General features: G+C 34.0%; 1 protein-coding gene across 1 annotated transcript in view; it reads right to left on the reverse strand.

Annotated features, from left to right (window-relative positions):
- Positions 1-22,020, reverse strand: part of LOC308417754 (uncharacterized protein) — a gene marked incomplete at both ends in the record, with an annotated part of 39,582 nt that overhangs the window by 7,680 nt on the left and 9,882 nt on the right. Inside the window, one exon of the mRNA XM_080913065.1 lies at positions 4,249-4,994. Coding sequence (XP_080769191.1) covers positions 4,249-4,994 — 746 coding nt within the window. The remainder of the gene's footprint in view (positions 1-4,248; positions 4,995-22,020) is intronic.

The following is a 22,020-nucleotide window of genomic DNA, read 5'->3' on the forward strand; positions in this document are numbered from 1 at the left end:
GTCTTTAAGTGCAGACAGGCATTCATTCTGACTCAGATGGTCTATTTCCAGTCTATCAATATGACAGACTCTCCATAAGTATCTAAAGCTACTGAGGAGTGGAATAAAAAATAATAAAGCACACAATGCTTCCTGAGGCAAAGAGAAATTTATGGAAACATAGGTGCTTCAAAGCTAGGTTCAGTGTTCTTCGTGACTCCAGAGCCTACACAAGGTATTTTATGCCATGGATATGTTTGACAATATCCAGACAGGTGCAGCAATGCCACCTTACTTCCTATTAAGGACTCTGGCCTTCTTGTCCCTCTTGACTAGTATATTGCCTCTAGCACATTTTTTCTCAATAAAACCTCTGGGGATAATAATTAATAGCAAACCTATTTATCGTTCTCAAGGGCAGATTGTAGACAGGTTAACCTTGCCTCTCAGATTAGGAAGCAATTCAGAAGTGTCCTAAGAGTTATTTGATGAAGACAAGCAATGGTTTTCATTATATTTTTATTGAAACTTTATTTAAAAGTATTGTGGAAAATGTCCTAGTCCTGAATACTATATTTAATTCACTATATCAAATACTTGACTAAGGTATATATTAAGAGAGATTATTTTTCAGTAATATCTTTGAAGCAAGCATAACTTGATATCCAAAGAAGAATATAAGACAAAAAAATGTATGACCACCATGCGTCTATTATAAAATTTAAACTAAATTATTATAAATATAATTGCTAAATACACACACACACACACTGCTTCTTTTATATTTTATTCAGTCATCAAAATTCTTTATATATTAAACTCAAAGTAACTTACTATTACCTGATAAAAAGAGGATCATTTTATAATATAAATTGAGAAAGATATTGTGCTAGATTTAAAATTAGTAACAATAGAAAATATATTAAACTCAAAGTTAATGATAATTGTTCATGTGATTAAGTCCAATAATTTATAATAAACATTAATCTTAGTTGAAAATATAATAGTAAATCTCCCCATATACAAAGGCGGATAATAATATTAACTATGTTCAGCTCTAAAATCTGTGTAGTTCAATGGAATACTACTCAGCCACCAGAAACAATGACTTAACCAAATTCTTAAGAAAATGGCTGCATCTAGAGAAGATCATCCTGAGTGAGATAACCCAGTCACAAAAGAACAGACATAATATGCAGTCACTGATAGTGGAATGCTAACCCCAGAGGCTTGCACTCCCCCAGAAACAACTCACAGACTGTATGAAGTCCAAGAAATAAAGAAAACAAAAAATATACATATATTCACAAAACAAGAAGACTTTGACTATTTCCATGTTGCGTTTTGTTTTGCATGTACTTTACGCTTATTGCAACTAGTACGTTTTTAATGCATACTGTCAAGCCCTTGAAAAAAATCAAGTACTGACTAAAAAACATATTCACATGGTTCTATGTAAAATTTATTTTAATGTCTGAAAAAACAGTACTGACAAAAATGTATAATTTTAAGCAAAAAATGTTTAAAATCTTTACATTTATCTTTGTTTTGCAAAATAGTCGTTTAAAAAAAAAAGAAAAGGAATAAATGAGTTGTTGTTTTCTCAAAAAATAAATAAATAAATAAATAAATAAATAAAAAAGGTTAGCCTTCTGGGAAAAAAAAATATCTGTGTAGTTATTCGATATAAATAGATGAGAAATAAAACAGAAATTCAAAGGAAAATAACTTTGTTATTATTCATAAGCAATACTAACTATTTAAATGAAAATTCTTAATGAAATTTTAATGAAAAGTCAGAAAAACAAGTATGTTAATTCATCAGGGTTAGGAACATATTATTTCTAAATCCATTTCTTAGTGTGAGTGAGAAGAAAATAAACACTCAGCTACATTGTATATTCTGGCCTGAAAACTACGGAGGAAGATAAACTAATAAAGAATTAACCAGACACATACTTATAAAGGTAAATTTTATTTACATAAATTTATGACTATTTGTAAAATTAAGAGATACAGATTCGATAATGTAATATTGTAAAAGTAGTTATTCACTATAAATCCACTGTAAGCTCAAAGTCTTTAAAAGAAAAACAGAAAACATAAGCATTAAAACAAGTAGTGCTAAATTGTTGGGTTGATACCACTTATAGTCCTATTGAATTTAAGCAAATATAAGATACATTGTATCAGTAATGAGACTCTAAAATTATTTTCACTAATATATTCATACTGCACAATACATCACTGAGATTCAAGATTAATGCTTAATTGAACAGCTGATTCTTTGGGACCTATGCCTCAATCTTATCCTACCCTGCTTATAAGTAATTTTTACATAAGTTGTATATCCTAACATGAAAAGTAGGTCATAAAATTTCCAAAGTCACACAGAAGAACATGAATAGCAGCAGAGCTAAGCATACATGTTACCTACATATCTCTCACTTCAAGAGTGTCCTCACTGCCTACACTACAAGGCTATAGCTGAATTCAGTGAAGAATTTTTCCCTTGCAAGTACCATCGTGCTAGCATTGGCCAGTAGAAAATGCTGATGACAGTGTAGGCGAAAGTCTTCTGCATTTCTGTTTGAGTTTGCTTCTACTATACAGAGACCAGAGACAAGCATGGCAGGCATTCCTCTGATTTCAACCGTAGGCAAATGGCTCGGCTCTTTATGAATCTGACAGTCACTACTGTGTTTGGTATCTCAACTATAGTCACTCTGCATCCTAGAGAGCATGTCTCCAGTTAGTAAAAATTGTGGCTTCTCTCCCCAAACGTGCTTAAAGAGGGTCCGTTTGCCATTCTCTGCCATTTTCCTACTTCCAAGCCATAATTTATCCTTCTTTGAATAATCAATTTTCTTTAATGCCAATGTCCTATTTAGACTTTATTATTCCTCCATACACTTAATCCCTGAAAAGTTAACATTTAAGACGCATAAATATTTCCCAACACAGTGAAAATTGCTGTGCAGTGGCTGTCTCTAAGCTGGACCCAAAATAACATAATAAATAGGCATAGTTTTTCTTTTTCTTCCTTTCTTTCTTTCTTTTTTATTGTTGTTTGTTCATTTTGGTTTGTTTCATTCTATTTTGGGTTTTTCTTTTTAAAGCAGGACTTTTTAGTGTAGCCCTAGCTGTCCAGGAACTCACTCTGTAGACCAGGCTAGCCTGGAACTCCTGCCTCTGCCTCCCAAATTCTGAGATTAGAGGCATGCACCACTATGTCCCACCATAGGTATTTCTTAAAGTATACTCAAAGTTAACACAGATTTATATATTAGCTTTCATTTAAAATTAAGAATTCAAAACATTATTACATTTATTTATTTGCTTATTGATTTCAGATAGTATGTTTGACCCACAACTCCTCTGGTTCTACATATCTTTGCTCTGCTGAGATGGGGTTATAGGCATGCCAGGCCATGACCAGGATCTAACTCAGTTCCTCATACTCACACAGCAAGCACTTTAAAGCACTAGCTCTCCTTCATCATTCAGGTCAGGCAATTGTACAGTTGTTTACATACCCACAGTATTTAAGGAAATGGCTACCACAGTACATATCTTGTCTGTTCCCAGATATTTGACTTGCATTACAAAATTAGAACTACAATTTACATTGTGTTTTATGATTTGGTGAAGACTATACATATAATGCTGTGTTGATAGGCCATTCATCACACCCTGCTCAAAAGTGCACAATTCAATTGAGAATAAAGTAAGTATATATGAAATAGTAAAATATTACCCATAAAGGATAGCATCCTACTAAATTAACTACAATAAATTAATTGAAAACACAATAAAGACCTGTACAGCCTTATAAAAACTCTATTGTTAAATTAAATTGATTTTTAAACTTTTATCACTGTTAAATGTTAGGTCTATTTTCATAAGGACTGTTACTATAATTGTTTTATAAGGTAACAATTACATAGTTTTTCAAAAATTGAGTTCCCATTACATGTGTTTTCTATTATTAAATCTCATAATAGTCTTAGGTGCAGAAAAAGACCATTGTAATTAATGGAATTTGGCCAAGAGAACCTAAATGATGTAATTATTAAAATTACTTGAGACTTCATATTTAGATGATAAAAGAGTTAGTTTATTCTACCTGAGCCAGATATGACCCAAGCACTTTAGTATATATTTTATCATGTAATATAAAATCTTTTCTAATATTTCCCATGGCACAAATCTTAGGATATGAGTAATTTAAACCCTTCTGCTTAATCTAAACTTTCGAAGAATTCCTACACGAATCTGTTTTGTTCTCACACTGTAGACAATTGGGTTAAGCACTGGGGGAAGAAGCAGGTAGATATCAGCCATGAGGATGTGGACTATGGGAGAGAGATGTTTCCCAAAGCGATGGACCATTGACACCCCAATTACTGGTACAAAGAAGATGAGCACCACACAGACGTGGGAAACACAGGTGTTCAGAGCCTTCAGTCGCTCTTCACGGGATGCGATGCTCAGCACTGCATTCAGAATAAGAACATAAGAAATAAGTATGAAGACTGAATCCACACCTAGTGTAGCAATAACTACACATAGACCATAGACACTGTTGATCCTGGCATCGGAGCAGGACAGCCTCAGAACATCTTGGTGTAAGCAGAAGGCATGGGAGAGGCCATTAATGCGGCAATAGTGATACTGTCTCAGTAGCAAAGGTGTAGGCAGAACAACGCCCATGCTTCGTAGCACGCAGGCCATACCAATCTTGCCAATCACACTGTTGGTGAGGATGGTAGAATAGTGCAGTGGACGACAGATGGCTATGAAACGGTCAAAGGCCATAGCCAGAAGCACGGAGGACTCCAGAAATGTGAATGTGTGGATGAAGAACAATTGAGTATAGCAAGCACTCGCCTGTATCTCACGTATATCCAGCCACAGCACAGTCAGCATCGTTGGAAGTGTGGACATGGACATACCTAGGTCAGTCAGTGCCAAGATGGACAGGAAGTAGTACATGGGCTGATGGAGTGAGGACTCTATCCAAATAACAGAGAGGATGGTTACATTACCAATGAAGGCTACCAAATAAGCAAGGAAGAAAGGCACTGAGAGCCAGGAATGGAGATACTCCAGTCCAGGGAAACCCTTCAGGATGAATATGGGCTCTGTACCATCACTGCTATTCCAGGCAAGCATGGTGAGCCTCACATGGCTTGGGAGCTTCTTCTCTATTGTTCAGTCAAATTTGCATCAGACAACACAGCCCAGACAAAGACATACATCCCTTTATGTTCACCTTGAAAGAAAAAAAGAAATTGACAGTGGTTATTATGTAAGAAATTCACTTTCAAATTATAGAATCTAAAGAGTGTGTGCCAAATAAACATGAAAATCTATGACAAATAACTTGACAGACCTTCATCAGAATCAACAAAAAAAAAATATATGGCACAGAAAAATACAGATCATTTTACTCTATAATATAATGATAGGAGTAGAGAAAAATCAGAGGAAAAGCACAATATTTTTGAAAAACTTCCTCAGAGATGCTCTTGAGTCAGTTGGTGTTTGCTGTTAGGTTACAGCCATGAGACAACTGAACCGACCCCGTGACTTCAACACACATCTTCAAAGATCATTGTTACACATCACAGCTTAATCTCATAAATCCTTCTCATTTTGACTTTCTGTATGTTCTCACACAAAAAAATGTAAGAGCATTATATGTAATACTATTGTTTATCATGCCTTAAAATATTACAGGTGAATATGTCAGTTTTCCCATATTCATTTCTTAGAAGGGGGGGGGGGGCAGAGAGACTGAGAAAGTCTAAAAGATCAAGCCTAGAACATTGCCTGTGCTAAGGAAACAGCCTACCTTGAGCTACACTTTCCAGCACTCATGATTTCTTGATTCACTATTTTATCTTTCAGAAGAATGCTTATATATTGAACAGAACAGTCAGCATAAATATTAAATGTTGTATTTTCACTTACTGAAAACACAGAGAAATTCCTAAAATGCAGCAGCAACTCGATGTCTACCTCATTTTTCCTGACAAGATGCTGCCCCTCACTTGGATAAATCAGTTCTGATCTAATGGGAACACTGTTCCAAAGGAAGCGTTAGTATTCTACAGTGTGACTCTAACAGTGATGCTTTATTATTCTGGTTATATTTTATTTAAATATCATCTGATAATATTTCATGGTCACATTCATCTTTAATTTTTCCCTCTAATCTACCATGAGACAACAAAATGACTTAGGCAATATTACTTGTATTTCCTAAGAGGATTTAAGTTACAACCTATCCATCTCTGACATGACAAAAATTTCTCTAATTTTTGCAGAGTAGTTTTCCCTCATCCTCTGTGTGTGAATCAGCCCTGCTTCTCCAGTCCAGCCCTGAGCAGGGAAAGTGTGATTCCCCTGGACCTCTCCACAGGTGACCTTTCTAGGCTCGTTTTTATTCTATTTGCAGGTCATTGATTCGGTTGACTTGGGTGATGGTTGAGTATAATTAAATTACACTGAGATTGGGAAATAATGGGGAAACACTGAGAGTGACGACCACTGATAATGACAGAGGCTAAGGGAAAACACTCATGTCACAAACTAAACTCAATCAAGGGAAAAATACCGAAGGCAAGAGGCACTCTTCTCATCCTCATAACTGTGGTCCTCAAAAACACATTTCAAATGGCAAGTTTGTCTGGCATTGCCAAAAACAAACAACAACAACAACAAAAAAAAAAAAAACAATGGAATGAGACATGATGATATATTTCTCATTTCAATATGAATACCACTGCCTAAATTACACAAATACTTTATAATAATTTTGTCTCTGGAAGTATATGTTAACATATAATATGCTAAAAATCCTTCCACCATTTATTTGTAATTGAAAATGAACACTCTGAGTTTTCATGGAAGACCCATGGCCCCAGGTGCCAATGCAGCAAAAAAATGGCATTTTCTGGTATCAATGGGAGGAGAGGCCTTTGGTCCAGCAAATCATTTTCCCAGTGTAGAGGAATGCCAAGGTGCTAAGGTGGGAGAGTGTTCACCTTCATGGGGGCAATGGGAGGGGGACAGGGAATGGGATTGGGGAAAGGGGATAACATCTGGAATGTAACTACCGAGAATATCCAATAAAAAAATCAACACTTACCTGAGGTTTATTCATAAGACAATTGGATAATCAGAAGATTTTAGTAAGTCACCAGTAGCTCATATCCCAAATGATTAAGAGTTGTCTTATTTCTTTCTGACTCAACATTTCTACTATAGATAAAGTCATATTCTCCTTTTGTTTCTATTTCTGTGTCTTCTTCTTTGTCTCCTTTCATTTACTATATAGTGTTCTAATTGCTATTTCTAATTTGGTCAGTATATAAACTTAAGTCTTTTCAGCTTGCAATTGTAGATTTCCATTTCTTCTTTGTCTTTGTCTCCAGATTTTCCCTTGTATTTTTGTTTTAGTTCTTGGTACCTTTGGTTTAACCCTGACCTGAGAGGAGTTAAGTCTGCACTGACTGCAGATACTCTGATTCTGAGAGTCTTAAGGCTTCTTATTTATTCCTCTACCTCTATAAATATCCCTCATCTCTCCTGGGGTGGATCACAGGGGATTGTTTTTAAAATCTGGTAGATCTTCAAAAGGGAAATGATGCACCCAGCATTTGACCATCAGCTGGAGCACAAAACTTCAGTCCTCAGAATGTAACCCTACTGCCACCTATGGACCCTACTCCTTCCTTCATACACAGTAGTTTTGTTTGTTTGGTTTTTTTTTTTAATACATATATTTTTAAATAAGCTCAATGAGGTAGGCTTGTTAAAAGTTTATTTTTAAATACTTAAATAACATTTTAAATATTTATTTTTAGTAAAATATAATTATAACATTTTCCTCCTCCAGCTCCTCTCTCCAGTCCTTCCCATGCTCCCCCAATTCTTCCTCAAATTTTGACCTCTTTTCCTCTAGTTATTACTGATATATATATATATATATATATATATATATATATATATATATATCATTATAAAATATTCTTTTATTCACACACACACAACACATTGACAAAAATATATAACTGTACCCTTTAGAGTTTATTTAGTATAGCTTGTATGTGTATTTTTTATGTTTTTAGGTATGACCATTTGGTGTCAGATAAAATAATTACGGAGCTCACCCATGAGAAAGACGCTTTCTTTCTAGTCAAAATCATTACTTGTTTGTCATGCTTCATCTAGGAATGAGGCCTTGTGATATTTCCCCTGTCAATGTGGGAATGTCAATTGGTGGTGGTCACTCCACCTCTTTGAGGAAGCATATTGTTGAGATTTCACAATGTAACTTCCCATCATATCTAGAAGATATAATCTTGCAGTAGAATTCCTGGTTCTCCAATCATGATAAGGAACAAAAATACACACAGTAAAACAAGCTCGGCAGGTTATGTTTGTATATACTGTACACACACACATACATTGTGTGTGGCAGGAAGTGGAGTTATCAGTATCTATGTGCTTAGCAACTATAATCTAGAAAAATCTACCAACTTGAGAGTGGCAAGGCATAAGAAGCTTTTAAGAGGGGTAACTGGAAAAAGCTGAAGTGTGGAAAAGGAACTAATTCTGTTTCAATTAAAAATGTTAAAGATTAAAAAAAAAAAGAACATGTAGAGAAGTCAAGTGCTAGGCACCTGGCTGAGCATAAGTTAAGTAGACAAAGGCTCATGTTCATAGTGCTTAGCTCAGATCATGGCCTCTCAGCACATTTGTGGTTTGCTTAAATTCTCATCCAAAGTCTTTGTGTCTCCAGAAGTCCCAGAAATACCTATGAATCATACCAAGATTTGAGGTGTATAATTTTATTAATAATATATGCAAATATGGAAAAATTTCATATACAGATCAGATATTTCACACAAGACCAGGAACATCGATGTACTAAAGTATTCTATTTTTCTCAGTAATTTTGCATGTTTGTGCATATAAATTGCATGTCATAAATTAAATTAATTCTTAAGTATTTGGAATTAATTTTTAGTAATATAAATAGCCTTAAATTATTTTTAATCTCTTAATAAATAAGTGTGAAAATAAAGATAGTATATAATAGCTTTTTTTCTGGAAGAAACCTGAGGTTTCTGGTACTTTATTGAGGTTATAATTATTTTAGTTTTTGAATTCTATAATTAATATCAATATCTTCCTACCTTTGTTTTAAACATGCCCATATATTTTGCACTTCCTTCAAATTTATAACCTTATATTTCATTATTATATGTGTATTTGTTTGTGTGTGTGTATATATATACATATATATTTTTAAATATATTCTATTTAGTTATTTAATGTTACCTATATGACACTTGACAACCAACTAGTGTGCTCTTCTATTTAGTGACAGACTCTTTTGGCTTTAACTGGAATTTAATTAAATGCTCCTAAATGTAATCATATTCCTTCAATCCTGTTTCCTGTCTTGAATCATTTATTATATTTATTGCTTTACTGCATTAGCTAAGCTCTCCAAAGCAATGTGGTATAGAATTATATAAAATATTGACCTTTCTCTTTATATAGCAGGGAAAGTTTCTAATATTCTCCTATGAAATATGTTCCCTAGACTTTTTACAATTAACTCTATCAGTGAATAGCATCACCTTCTTCTGTTCATAATAAAGTTATCTTCAATATTAGATGGCAAATTTCGTTAACTTACTTTCTAGAAGTTGAGATTTGTGAGGTTATAATCTCTGTGTTACTGTTAGTGTGACAAGTGGTATGATTTGATCTGATGCTGTGCTTAGATATGTTGACATCACTGTTTATCAGTGAAATGGCCTGAGCAGCTCCTCTATTCCATCTGTATCAGCCACTTGTCTCATTGCTGTGACCAAATACCTGACAAACCAAGTTGACAAGAAAAAAAGGATCCCCTTTGGCTTGCAGTTTAAAACGAGCTACCCTCCATCTTAGTTGCAAGAGCCATCAAGTTGTTAGACATGTTTCATACACAGTCTGGAAACAGAGTGAGAGGAAAGTGGAGACAAACTATAAAACCTGGAGGCCCTCCCCAGGGACCTACTTTCCCTGGCAAGGGTCTTCCTCCTAAAGGTCCTACAATTTTACCAAAAATACTACCAGCAAAACTGATTGTTCAAACACACACATGTCAGAGAGAAAAATCACATTCAAAATGCACCATGATTTTGCAATGTTCTATTTTAAATCATATTGTGCTCAGCTCAGAATAACTTTGGGGACATTTCTATCCCCAGCTCACAATATTTTACCCATTTTTGGGCCCTTTATTAAACAGCCATCTAAAACATTTCCATTCTAAGTATGATAATTCGTTATTACCCATGGATTTTTTTGTAAATTTTCAAAATATTTAGAGGGAGATGTATTTAAAATTTGTATTTTAAACATTATAGGGCTATTTGGATTTTCAGTTTATAGCCTTGCCTATTTTTAAATCCTAGTTGTCCAGGAATACATGCTTTGCATATTTATTTTATTTTTTAGTTGGCAGTTTCAAGGATCTTTACTATCAAAAGTGGTATCAAGGCATCTTCTTTTTTTTCATAACAAGTAGTTTTATGCATATTAACTCTGCTTTTCATATATGTCTACATATTTTTTGAGATTTTATTCATGTTCACAATACATTTTAATTATATTCACTTGCATTTCCCCATTGAACTCAGCTCACCTCCTCTTATAAAGTCTCAAACACAAACCCAGGAATTGCTGCCATCTACTTTCCATCTGGGTCTTCAATTTTTCAGAAACTCTCTTGTTGGGTTATTATGGATTGTGCTGACAAATTAAACTAACCACAATGGCCTGGCTGTCATCCTTTGTTTCAGTAAATACTAAAATTAAAGACTTATCTCTTTATTGGCCCCCATGGTCTCACTCCATGGATCCCACTCTAGTATGGAGCCAAATGCACAAATTATGTCACTCAGTCCAAGCCACTCTCTCCACACAATTCCCTTCCCAGGTGGTACACTCAGCCTGCTCTGGTGCTTCTGACTGAGGTGGATACTACGGCCCTGGCTTGTTTCTTTTCTCTACTGCCCAGGACAAACATTACTCCAAAGCCCAGGTGTTTTTCATTGTATGTTTATATATTAGATTCTCTTTTTTTTCTTACAACTTTATTTAAAGAAGAGAGATACATGTACAGATTTTTAAAAGCATTTTGGCAGTTCTTTTAGAGGTATGATAGCATGCATTGAAATCCCACTAGTTACCATAAGCATAAAGTACATGTGGAACAGAATGTAGCATGGAAACAGAGTTTTCTTGGTGTTAATAATAATAATAATATATTATTATTATTAATAATATATTAATAATTATAATAATAATAATAATAATAATAATAATAATAATAATAACACATAATAATCTTTGAATACAAAAAATTGCCACAAGGTTATATTCTTAGCTCTTGGATTATTAATGACTTAAGGTCTAGGTGTACCATATGCTGAAAGGGTGCTATACACTTATTGGTTTTCCTCAGAAGGACTGAGGCTTTCACTATTTGGCCTTTGTTATTCTGGAGCTTCATATGGTCTGCGAGTTGTTTCTGGGGTGTTCAGAGCTTTCTGGGGTTAGTATCCAATTATCAGTGACTGCATATTATGTCTGTTCTTTTGTGACTGGGTTACCTCACTCAGGATGATATTCTCTAGATGCATCCATTTTCTTAAAAATTTTATAAAGTCATTGTTTCTAATAGCTGAGTAGTACTCCATTGTATAAATATACCACAATTTTTGTATCCATTCACCTACTGAAGGACATCTGGGTTCTTTCCAGCTTCTGGCTATTATAAATAAGGCTGCTATGAACATAGTGAAGCATGTGTCCTTATTGTATGTTGGAGCTTCTCTGGGGTATATACCTAGAACTGGGATAACTAGGTCTTCAGGTAGTACTATGTCCAATTTTCTGAGGAACTGACAGACTGATTTCCAGAGTGGTTGTACCAGCTTACAACTTCACCAACAGTGGAGGAGTGTTATTCTTTCTCCACATCCTCACCAGCATCTGCTGTCATCTGAGTTTTTGATCTTAGCCATTCTGACTGGTATGAGGTGGAATTTCAGGGTTATTTTGATTTGCATTTCCCTGATGATTAGGGATGTAGAGCATTTCCTTAGATACTTCTCAGCCATTCTATATTCCTCATTTGAGATATTTTTGTTTAGCTCTGTACCCCATTTTTAATATGATTGTTTGAATTCTCTGAATTTCTTGAGTTCTTTGTATATATTGGATAATAGACCTCTATCAGATGTGGGGTTGGTAAAGATCAATCCACAAATCCTCTATACAATATGATAAATCCAATGGACAAAGATATAAACTGCCCTTCTATATGAGATAAAGGCCTATAGGATCCTTTAAAATATTCATATCCACCTAACACCAATTAAGTCCACCTGGATCTAGCTCATCCTTCTCGAGCTCTATCTTGATTTCTCTCAAATCTCTGTTCCTCTTTGAATTTCTTATCTTTTCCTCTGCCTACCTCTCCACTAGCCAATCATATATCACATTAATAGAAATCTACAATCCCATAACTTCAGTTTAGGTTGGTTGCACCAACAAGGCATGTCTTCACCCCCTGAGAATTGTCTGTATTCATCTTGAAGGGAAGGCATGGTATCTTGGAGGTAAAGCATGTTATCCACATAGAGTAGAGAATCCCAGCTTTGTCTACTTTAGAGGAGGGACTGGTACAAAACTTTTTTAGAAATAGGAATTTTTTGCAAACATTTTAAAGTCTAATTAGTGATGTCTATATACTCATAAGACATATAGAAAGGAGCAATGTTAATCTATTAGAAACATACCTCTCATAAAAACTGACATGCTACATCTCATCAAGTATTAACAACTCCCCCAGCTAAGTGTGCAATCACATGAGCTACTTATCTTGCATTTTAGAATGTTGACCAACTTATTCTCATACAGATATTGTGGAGGTACCCACAGTTACCATGAGTATAGGAGTACAATGTGTCACTCATGTTCAGAAGACAGCTTAAACCACACTTATCCCAGAACTCTGGCACTTACAATCGTTATGTCCTTGTCTTCTTTGATGCTATCTAAACTTCTGTGGGGAGAATATGTAATAAAGATGTCATTATTGAATGTTTGCATGCCATGGGCACTTTCTCTTAATACCTTAATTATTTGTATGTCTCTGTATTAACCACTACAGTGAATTTTAATCATAGTGGTCATAGCATGAAATCCTCAGTATAGATGTTATAGAAATACATACATTTACTTGATGTTCTGAGCATGTACATCATTTTCTACTAATAAACAAGAAAATAAGTTCTAACTTGTACTAGCCAGCTGGGAAAGTGAAAATCTTTCCACAGAGGATTTTTTCTTGTGTATTAGAGCATCAGATTTCCCATCCTTAAATTCTGATCTTAACATAGAAAACTTGTCCGTATATTTACCTGCCTCTGTGGCTGGGATCAGCTATAGCTCTACCTTTTGAGATGAAACAGGAGCTTGTGTATTTGCAACTAAACACATGTTGACTTTCACATATTCTATGCAATTGTCAATTACTCACCCCAAATTTTCAGTTACAAAGAATGACTGAAACTCATGTAGTGTTCCACTCATCAACTCACACCAAAGTATATCAGTTGCAGCAGAGAAAGTTTCCAGTGTTTTCTTGCTCTAATCAGGAGCACTGCTTCTTCACCTGCTTACTTGTAGCCTTGTGACTCTGTGTGTATACATGCAAGTTTAAAAATTAAAACTGGCAAATAAATCACAAACTAGTTTATTTTAATATAAAACACATACAAGTTTACTGAGTATCAAAGATGAAGGAAAACTTGCACACAATAAGCTCAATATACTTTTTTGTTTTTTTTACATAAAGTATTAATACTTAAGTAAATATTTGATATTGCAAGACATGGAGAATCATCGACATTTTTATAGAATTAATGAATATTATATTTTATAACTATTCTAGTTCAGATTTATACAAAAACATACAAAAAATAATAGACATGTGATTAAGACAATTTTTAAGTTTGGAAATTATGTCTTAATTGAAAGCCAAAATTAACCAGAAACAGAACTTGATGAAAGTCATCAGAATTTCAAACATTATGACAAATATCCTAATACAATGTGCTCCAAATACATAATCATTTCATAATGCTGATGAATGACATTAGAAAGATACTGAATCATTTATTTTCTATCATTATATTGTTTTTCCTTCAGAGGATAAAACTATAAACAGGGAGAAAAAAGATATGGGAATTTAAAACTCAAGTGTGATCTGGGCTCATAAGTGTTGTAGGCACCATATAGCAGGACAGAACGAGCAGTGCAAAGTGTGAGTGTGGAGTGTTGAGAACCAAGACTGCAGTGGAGTCACCTGCTACAACACAGGAAGCACCACATAACCAACAAACAACACAAACAAACAACCCATCCCACCACTCAGGGATTGAGCGTTTATATAGCCTCTGAAAAGTGCCCAGAATTCCATATGTTACACAATCACAGAAACTACCTGATGCTCATGAAATCACACCCATGTTAATCTAAAGCAGATCATATCCCAACATATTTCCAAACTTTTCATCACAATTTATATGTTACCTGGGTGCAAATATCCCAACAGAGTTCAAACAGTTATATTGAATTTTTACATCGAGAATGTATTCATTGTGTCTTTCTAATATGGTAGCAAACAAACAGAAATGAGTGAAATATCTCTAAACTTAGACTGAGAGTATGAAAGTAGAGAAGTCAGGATGCACTTGCCATTAGATGGTCCTAATGCATCTAATACCATTACTCAGTATTGGTAAGGAAAAATAATGGCAAAGGGTTCTTATGCTAAGTGTATGATAGCCCAAGGGATTGGCTGGGCAAGGTCTATTTAAATACTAAAAGATTAAGGTGGTGTGTAACACAGTCTGAGGAAAGCTGACACACAAGGTACTATAGATTGTTGTTCTAACAGTCATTGTGGCTTCTTCACTGGAGCTGAAATCCATGTGAAACCTAGAGCACTTGCTTCTATAACATATCACTGAACAATGAAATAGCTGTAAGAGAGGATTAGAACACACCTACAATTATCTAATGTCCCACACTTGAGTCACATCTCCAAGGGAAATTATGTGAGACAGGTCCTACCGAAAACTTTGATGTGAGCTTCTTTTGTCTACTCTGAACTCCCAAATATAAGGTCATGTATGTTTTCTGAAGGAAAAACAAATCCAGTGACCAGACAATGGTCATTAATAATCCATAGGGATTTTCTTCAGCTCCAGACTATGATGAAGGATGGTCTTATTGGAACCAAAGATTTCTGCAGCATGGAATGTGACCTCATTATAACTGAATGGATTCAGTTTGTCAGATAGTTCTGTTCCCTTTTTGTTCACATAGCTTGTTCACTTCAAAGAACACACTCATTCAGCAGCACACTAATGGTCATTTGCTGTTCAATAAAAAGGGAGCCAAATTTAGGATGAGAGTATCATTAACAAGATGACAGAAAAACACGTTTTAAACCAAATCACAAAAATATTAATTTATTCTATATGTTAAAAACTTCCATAAACAGAAAATGTAATTTGCAAGGTATTTTTAAAAGGAAGGCAAGGAAGAAGGCTCAGTGATTTAAGGACCGAGTGATTTTAGCAGAGGACTAGAATTTGTTCCGCAAGACCTCTGCAAGATCACAACCACTAATAATTCCAGCTTTCAAGAATATTACCCCCTCTTCTGGCCTCTGAGGAAACACACATATATATACATGCACACAAGAACAAGCCCACACCCACACCCAACACAAACATCCACCCACACACACAATTACACAACCAAATACATAGATCTACTTAAGTAAAACAAACACTGAAATGAACATATAAAATAAAATTGACCAATGATTAAACTACTCTGCTGTCCAAAATAAAAAAAAAAAATTCAAGAGTCCTTTTGATTTTGAAAACAGCCAGTATTTATTACCTTACAGGGACAGTTACATTAATCAGAAAGGAGCAAAAGTAAATTACTTCAACTATAGTGAACAAACTCAACAAACAAAACTATCTGCAAAAATATGACGTGGCTAAATTTCCAAAAGGATATAAAAGTATAAGAACAATAAATAAATTTCACAAGAGGAGACATGGTTCGTAGAAATTTACACATAAGCATTCAAATCTTCTGCACACTAAGAATTGAGCTGAACTGTTATTCAGTGGGCTTTTGCCTGCATGAGACACAGATGTGCATTTCAGTCCCTTTGAGTACAGATACTCCATTGTCATCCCTGGGGCCTTTAAAGTACTAACATGGCTTCAGAGGGGAAGACATATAATCAGCCTTTCAGAATGTGATGAACAATAAAGTCTGGAGTAGGTTTATTTTGGCTCATCTCTATTTAGTCTTGAGGTGAAGACCATGTAAGACATACCTTGGTAAGTGGCTGGAAACACTTGTGTTTTCTCTTTAGACACATTCATTCAGTACCACTATGGGGAGCACCTTACATAAATTCCTTTCCAAGTAAGTAAATGGAGAAAACTTGACTAAAACTTTTATAATACATAATTGTCCCATTAAAGATCATTACATTATTAGTATAAATAGCACAATAAATAACCTCTTATTTAACTTCAGCTTAGTCCTGAACTTCATGCTAATGCTACTCTTTGAAAACCTTCAAGATCTCATGATGTAATTATTTTTCTTACAATTCTATATCTAGAAAACTGACCTCTGAAAACACTTCTGAGCAACAGATAGACCTAGAAAACCTTCTATTTACCATTCTAACTCTAAATGTCGCTTTTCTCACAGCAAAAGAAAATATACGTTCTGGAAAATAAGGAATATTCTAATGAGATCCATATTTTTTCACTGTGCTAAACACAAGGTTGTTTGTCATTTATAATAAGCAGAGGTCAATAATGAATGAATATGTTCTTACTCTATTTTCTATATTGATTAAAATGTAGTTTTATTGTACTAAAAGAGCTGAAATAAACTAAAGTTACTAGTTTGGTTTGGTGTAGAATTATTTAAATCCAAACCCTTAACAGTATAAAAAGGATTCAAGGTTAAAAATGAAAAGATCTTGTAGGTCAGCCACAACATGCCTCAAAAGAATATCAATATCTAACTAAGCTTGTTATTAGGCTTGAGTGAAGAGTTTTTTGCAGAACAACTGAAAGGAAATTTAAAAGAAGCAAAATAACGTTATCTACAGGAAAGTCTGGCAAAGTGATCCAAGGTGTCTGAAGACAATAAGCCAGTCCTGATCAGTAAGAGCTCTGCAGGAGAGGACTCAAAGCATTAAAGGCACATCCCACTTAATCTTTCATCTACACCAACACAACAAATAAAAAAGCCTAGGAGGGCTCTCTCCTGGAGAAAATAAATCTAAACAACAAACAATAACAAAACAAAGTTCCTAATGACTCTGTTTAGACAAACATACCAAATAAGCAGGTGACATCTGTTTCCTGATCTTCCTGCAAAGTCTTCTTTAACTTTCCATAAGACACTTCTCTTTTTTTCCGGTCAGCGTCAGACATTCATCTTGGGAGTTGCATACACCAGCCAAAACAATTCTTTATTAACAACTAAGATACCTAACAGATCTGGTAAGGGAAATAAATATTAATTACAACTGAATATTGCCTCTATTTTATTTATTTGAAAAAATAAAAATTTGTCATTGTACAGCTACATCAAAATAGCACACTGTCTCATAAACTAATTCAAATATTATTTATAAATTTAAATAAAAATAAGTTATAAGAAGCATAAAAGCTTATGATTAACTGAATGGAAAATAATTAAGTGATTAGTAAATGTAAGCAGGAATTCATGGTCATTTAAATAATTCAAAAAGAGAAGAAACAAAGAGTATTGTAAAAGTAATTGATAATTTTGATACACTAAATACTAAACAGAAAATTAAAAATTAAATATGATAAACTATATAAATTATTTTATTTATGTAATAAATTATTTATATAAAACAATTGCTGGACACAGAAGCTAATTCTTTGAAATAAATCAGGGATTCAAAAAGATGAAGAGAGAAGAAAGGGCAGAAGGATATGTTAATATGTTGCTAACTACATTATAATGCCAAACATTTCAAAATGAATTTTAAAATGAAACAAATATTCAACATAAATTAGAAGTTGCATTTAAAAATTCACTGTAATGTTCCTATAAAACTATTTTCTATAATTAATCTTCACAAATAAATAGTATTTTAAAGGACTGGGCTTGTATATACATATATATAAACATATACATATACATACAAAGCTATCTAATTGTGTAATACTGATATATCTAAGACAATTCTGCTTACTGTTAAACATTTTTAAAGAGAGTATTTCATATGATAATGATTTACAGTGTCAACAGTAGTAATATAAATAGTTCAATTAAACATATTTAACATAAATAAAAACATTTCAGTAAAACATGTTTAACATTAAAATGCAGAATATCTATTTTATTGAGAATATGCTAATCCAAAGTACTGTCAAACAATACCAACATCAGGAAAAGAAGACAAAAACAAAAACAAAAATAAAAAAACAAAAAAACCAAATAAACAAAAAAAGAGAGAGAATCAATGTGCTTCAAACAAAAAAAGTATCCTTCATGTGACCAGTAATCACTAAGATTTAGATATTAATAGGTCATACTATGCTTTGATAAAGATATTGATATGTACTACATATTTGTATATTGACATAAACTACTAAGGTTACATCTGATCTCTTTTCCTCCATGTTAGGCACATTTCTAAGAACAATTTCTATCTCTCTTGGTTTAACAGACCCTTAAAGATTTCAACACAAATAGCTCAAGCATTTAAGCTACTCTACTATCAGCACCACAACACACCTCTTGGGAGCCATTCATCTTGAACCACACACGGTGACATGTCTGTTCTCAACATCTCAGTTACTGAAGTTTCTACTTTCTATTTGGTTGGGTTCCCAGGGATGGAATCAACCCACATTTGGATCTTCATCCCTATATGTCTCTTGTATACTGTGGCCATCCTGGGCAACTGCACTATTCTCTTTTTCATCAAATCAGAGCCTTCTCTGCATGAACCCATGTATTATTTCCTCTCCATGTTGGCTCTCTCTGACCTCGGACTGTCCATTTCCTCTCTTCCTACCATGCTTAAGGTTTTCCTGTTCAATTCTCCAGATATTTCTCCAGATGTGTGTTTTGCCCAGGAGTTTTTCATTCATGAGTTCTCAGCTATGGAGTCATCTGTGCTTCTCATTATGTCCTTTGATCGCTTTATTGCCATCTGTAACCCTCTGAGATACTCTTCCATCCTTACTAGCACCAAGGTCCTTCAAATCGGGCTTGCCTTTTCTTTCAAGAATCTGCTGCTGATCCTGCCTTTCCCTGTAACTCTAAAACATCTAAGATATTGCCAGAAGAATCTCTTGTCACATTCTTATTGCCTCCACCAGGATGTCATGAAATTGGCCTGCTCAGACAACACCTTCAATGTCATCTATGGTTTATTTGTGGCTCTTACAGGCATCCTTGACATAACATTCATTTTCATGTCATATGTACTCATCCTGAGAGCAGTGCTGGGCATTGCATCCCAAAGGGAAAGGCTGAAGGTCCTGAGTACTTGTGTCTCCCACATCTGTGCTGTGCTCATTTTCTATGTCCCTGTCATCTCCCTTGCTGTGATCCATCGCCTTTCAAGCTGTAGTTCCCCTTTATCTAAAATTCTCATGTCTGACATTTTTTTGCTTGTGCCTCCGGTAATGAATCCTATCATATACTGTGTGAAGAGCCAACAGATAAGAAACGTGATTCTAGAAAAAATGTGTCAGAAACAAAACTGCTAACCATGTTCAAGCTCAAAAAAAAATCTAATCTGTGATGTCAGAAAATCAAGCAGAATGAATCAATAAGGGTCACATTGCATGTTAACTCTTCAGCATCACCTTTGTACATGTTCAGCAGTTCAGAGAATCAGCCTTGCAATTTTCTTGATTTAATATTTAATATTGAGATCCCTATCCATACCAAGTTGGCAATATCAGGCATTTCATGTGTTTCTGGGGAATAATTGAAACTCAGTGACCTCAGAGATCTCAGCACTCCTTACTTTGTCATCACGATGACAGTCCTTCCAACTGTGTCTGCTCCTGTCATCCGTTAGTTATCAATGTTCCCTTCAATTCTCTCTTGTTCTTATACACCCTGCTCTGAGGTTCTGATAGCATCCTTCCCTTTGTTTATCTCTGTCACATTTTCCTTTACACCTAGTTTTTCTAGTTAGTTGTTTTTGATTTACCAGTTGTAAGAGTATAATGTATTAAATGGATTTTTAAACATTAGTAATCTAACCTAGGACAAATGTATGAATATAAAAATAGAAAAAGTGATTGCTTAATACTGTTTTATTACATAACACTAAACATGCATACTAAACTTGACATCAGAACAAAATCCCGTGAATTTGACTACTCTTATGTTGTAATATTTGCCTAACATGCCTACACTATAAAAAGCAGAGTATATAAAACTATGAAAGATTATTATAGTGCTATCATTTATATAACTGAAATACTTTACAAATTATTTTATGTGTTGAAACTTTTATTTTAGCTCTCTCAAATAAACAGATATTTGATAAATATCTAAAAAGAACATTCTATACTGTTATACTTTACTTTTATTACTTTTAGCAACTTACTATTTAATATGGTGTCCAAAACAAAGTGGTTGAAATATTTTTATACCTCACTGAATAACCATGATTTGAAGATTTAGATAATTTTATCAATTATTAAAGTACCAATAATGAATATTCTAAGTCATTCCAAAATTGGAATGATGATTCCCAATTATCATTTTTCTATGTTTCTCTGTAAAAGAATAGTCATTGATATTTCACCATTTTAATCAATATATGCAAAGGAAATTTTCAAAAATGGTAGCAGGAATATTCTGTCAAAACATAGGTATAGGCATCTTTGGCTATATCTTACTTGATATTGTAGTGTGTGACATGTAAGAACATGGGTTTGATCCTTCCTAGCACACAAACCTAGTGTGAGGCTGTATACCTCTAGGCCCAGTACTTTCCACTCAAGAGGCAGAAGCAGGAAACTGCCTGCATACAAATTCAAGGCTGGCATGAGTGAACATAGTATGTTGCAAAAGTCAAACAGAAAGACAGGGAAAGGGTATGAGAGGATTGCAGAGATGGTATCTAGGACTGAGGAAAGAAAAGAAAGAGGGGGGAAATTATAATTTATTATTATTATTATTATTATTATTATTATTATTATTATTATTATTATTGAATCACTTTTAAATTAGATATTCTCTGTATTTACATTTCAAATGTTAACCCCCCCACTCTCATCCCCCACCTCCACTTCTTTCCATGAAGGTAAGGTGCTTTGTCTTCCAACCACCCTCTCCCGTTTGAAGTAAATATATATATGAAAGGAGAGTATGATCTGTCTTAAAAATGAAAGCATGAAATATGTGGTTGCTTATCAAAGAATAAAATATTTTTTTAAAAAAATTATAATGCTTTGAGTGTTCCAAAACAAGAAATCAAAAAAAAAAAAAAAAGGTTTTTATTTTAAATATAGTAAATCTGTAAAATCCAATTTTAGAAAAGAAATGTTAAGTGCAGTTAAACGGGCTTTATATTCCAATGACTTTCTTGATTTAAATTATCTGTTGGTTTGAAGTTGAGTAAATTTTATTTCTGAAAGGTCAAGAAAATTCTTACTATGTTAGAGACAGAGAGCAGAGGAGACTCATTCAATTCTGTAGGTATCACAAGTGAAAATCAAGGGCAAGCTTCTGGTTTGGATCCCAGCCTTGAAAAGCTATTCAAAAACCAATCTATAGAATTAACATAGTGATTATGGTCATTTAACCAAAAGCAATCTACAAATTCAGTGAAATTCC

The sequence above is a fragment of the Micromys minutus genome, assembly GCF_963924665.1.
Source record: "Micromys minutus genome assembly, chromosome: 2".
Classification (NCBI taxonomy): domain Eukaryota; kingdom Metazoa; phylum Chordata; class Mammalia; order Rodentia; family Muridae; genus Micromys; species Micromys minutus.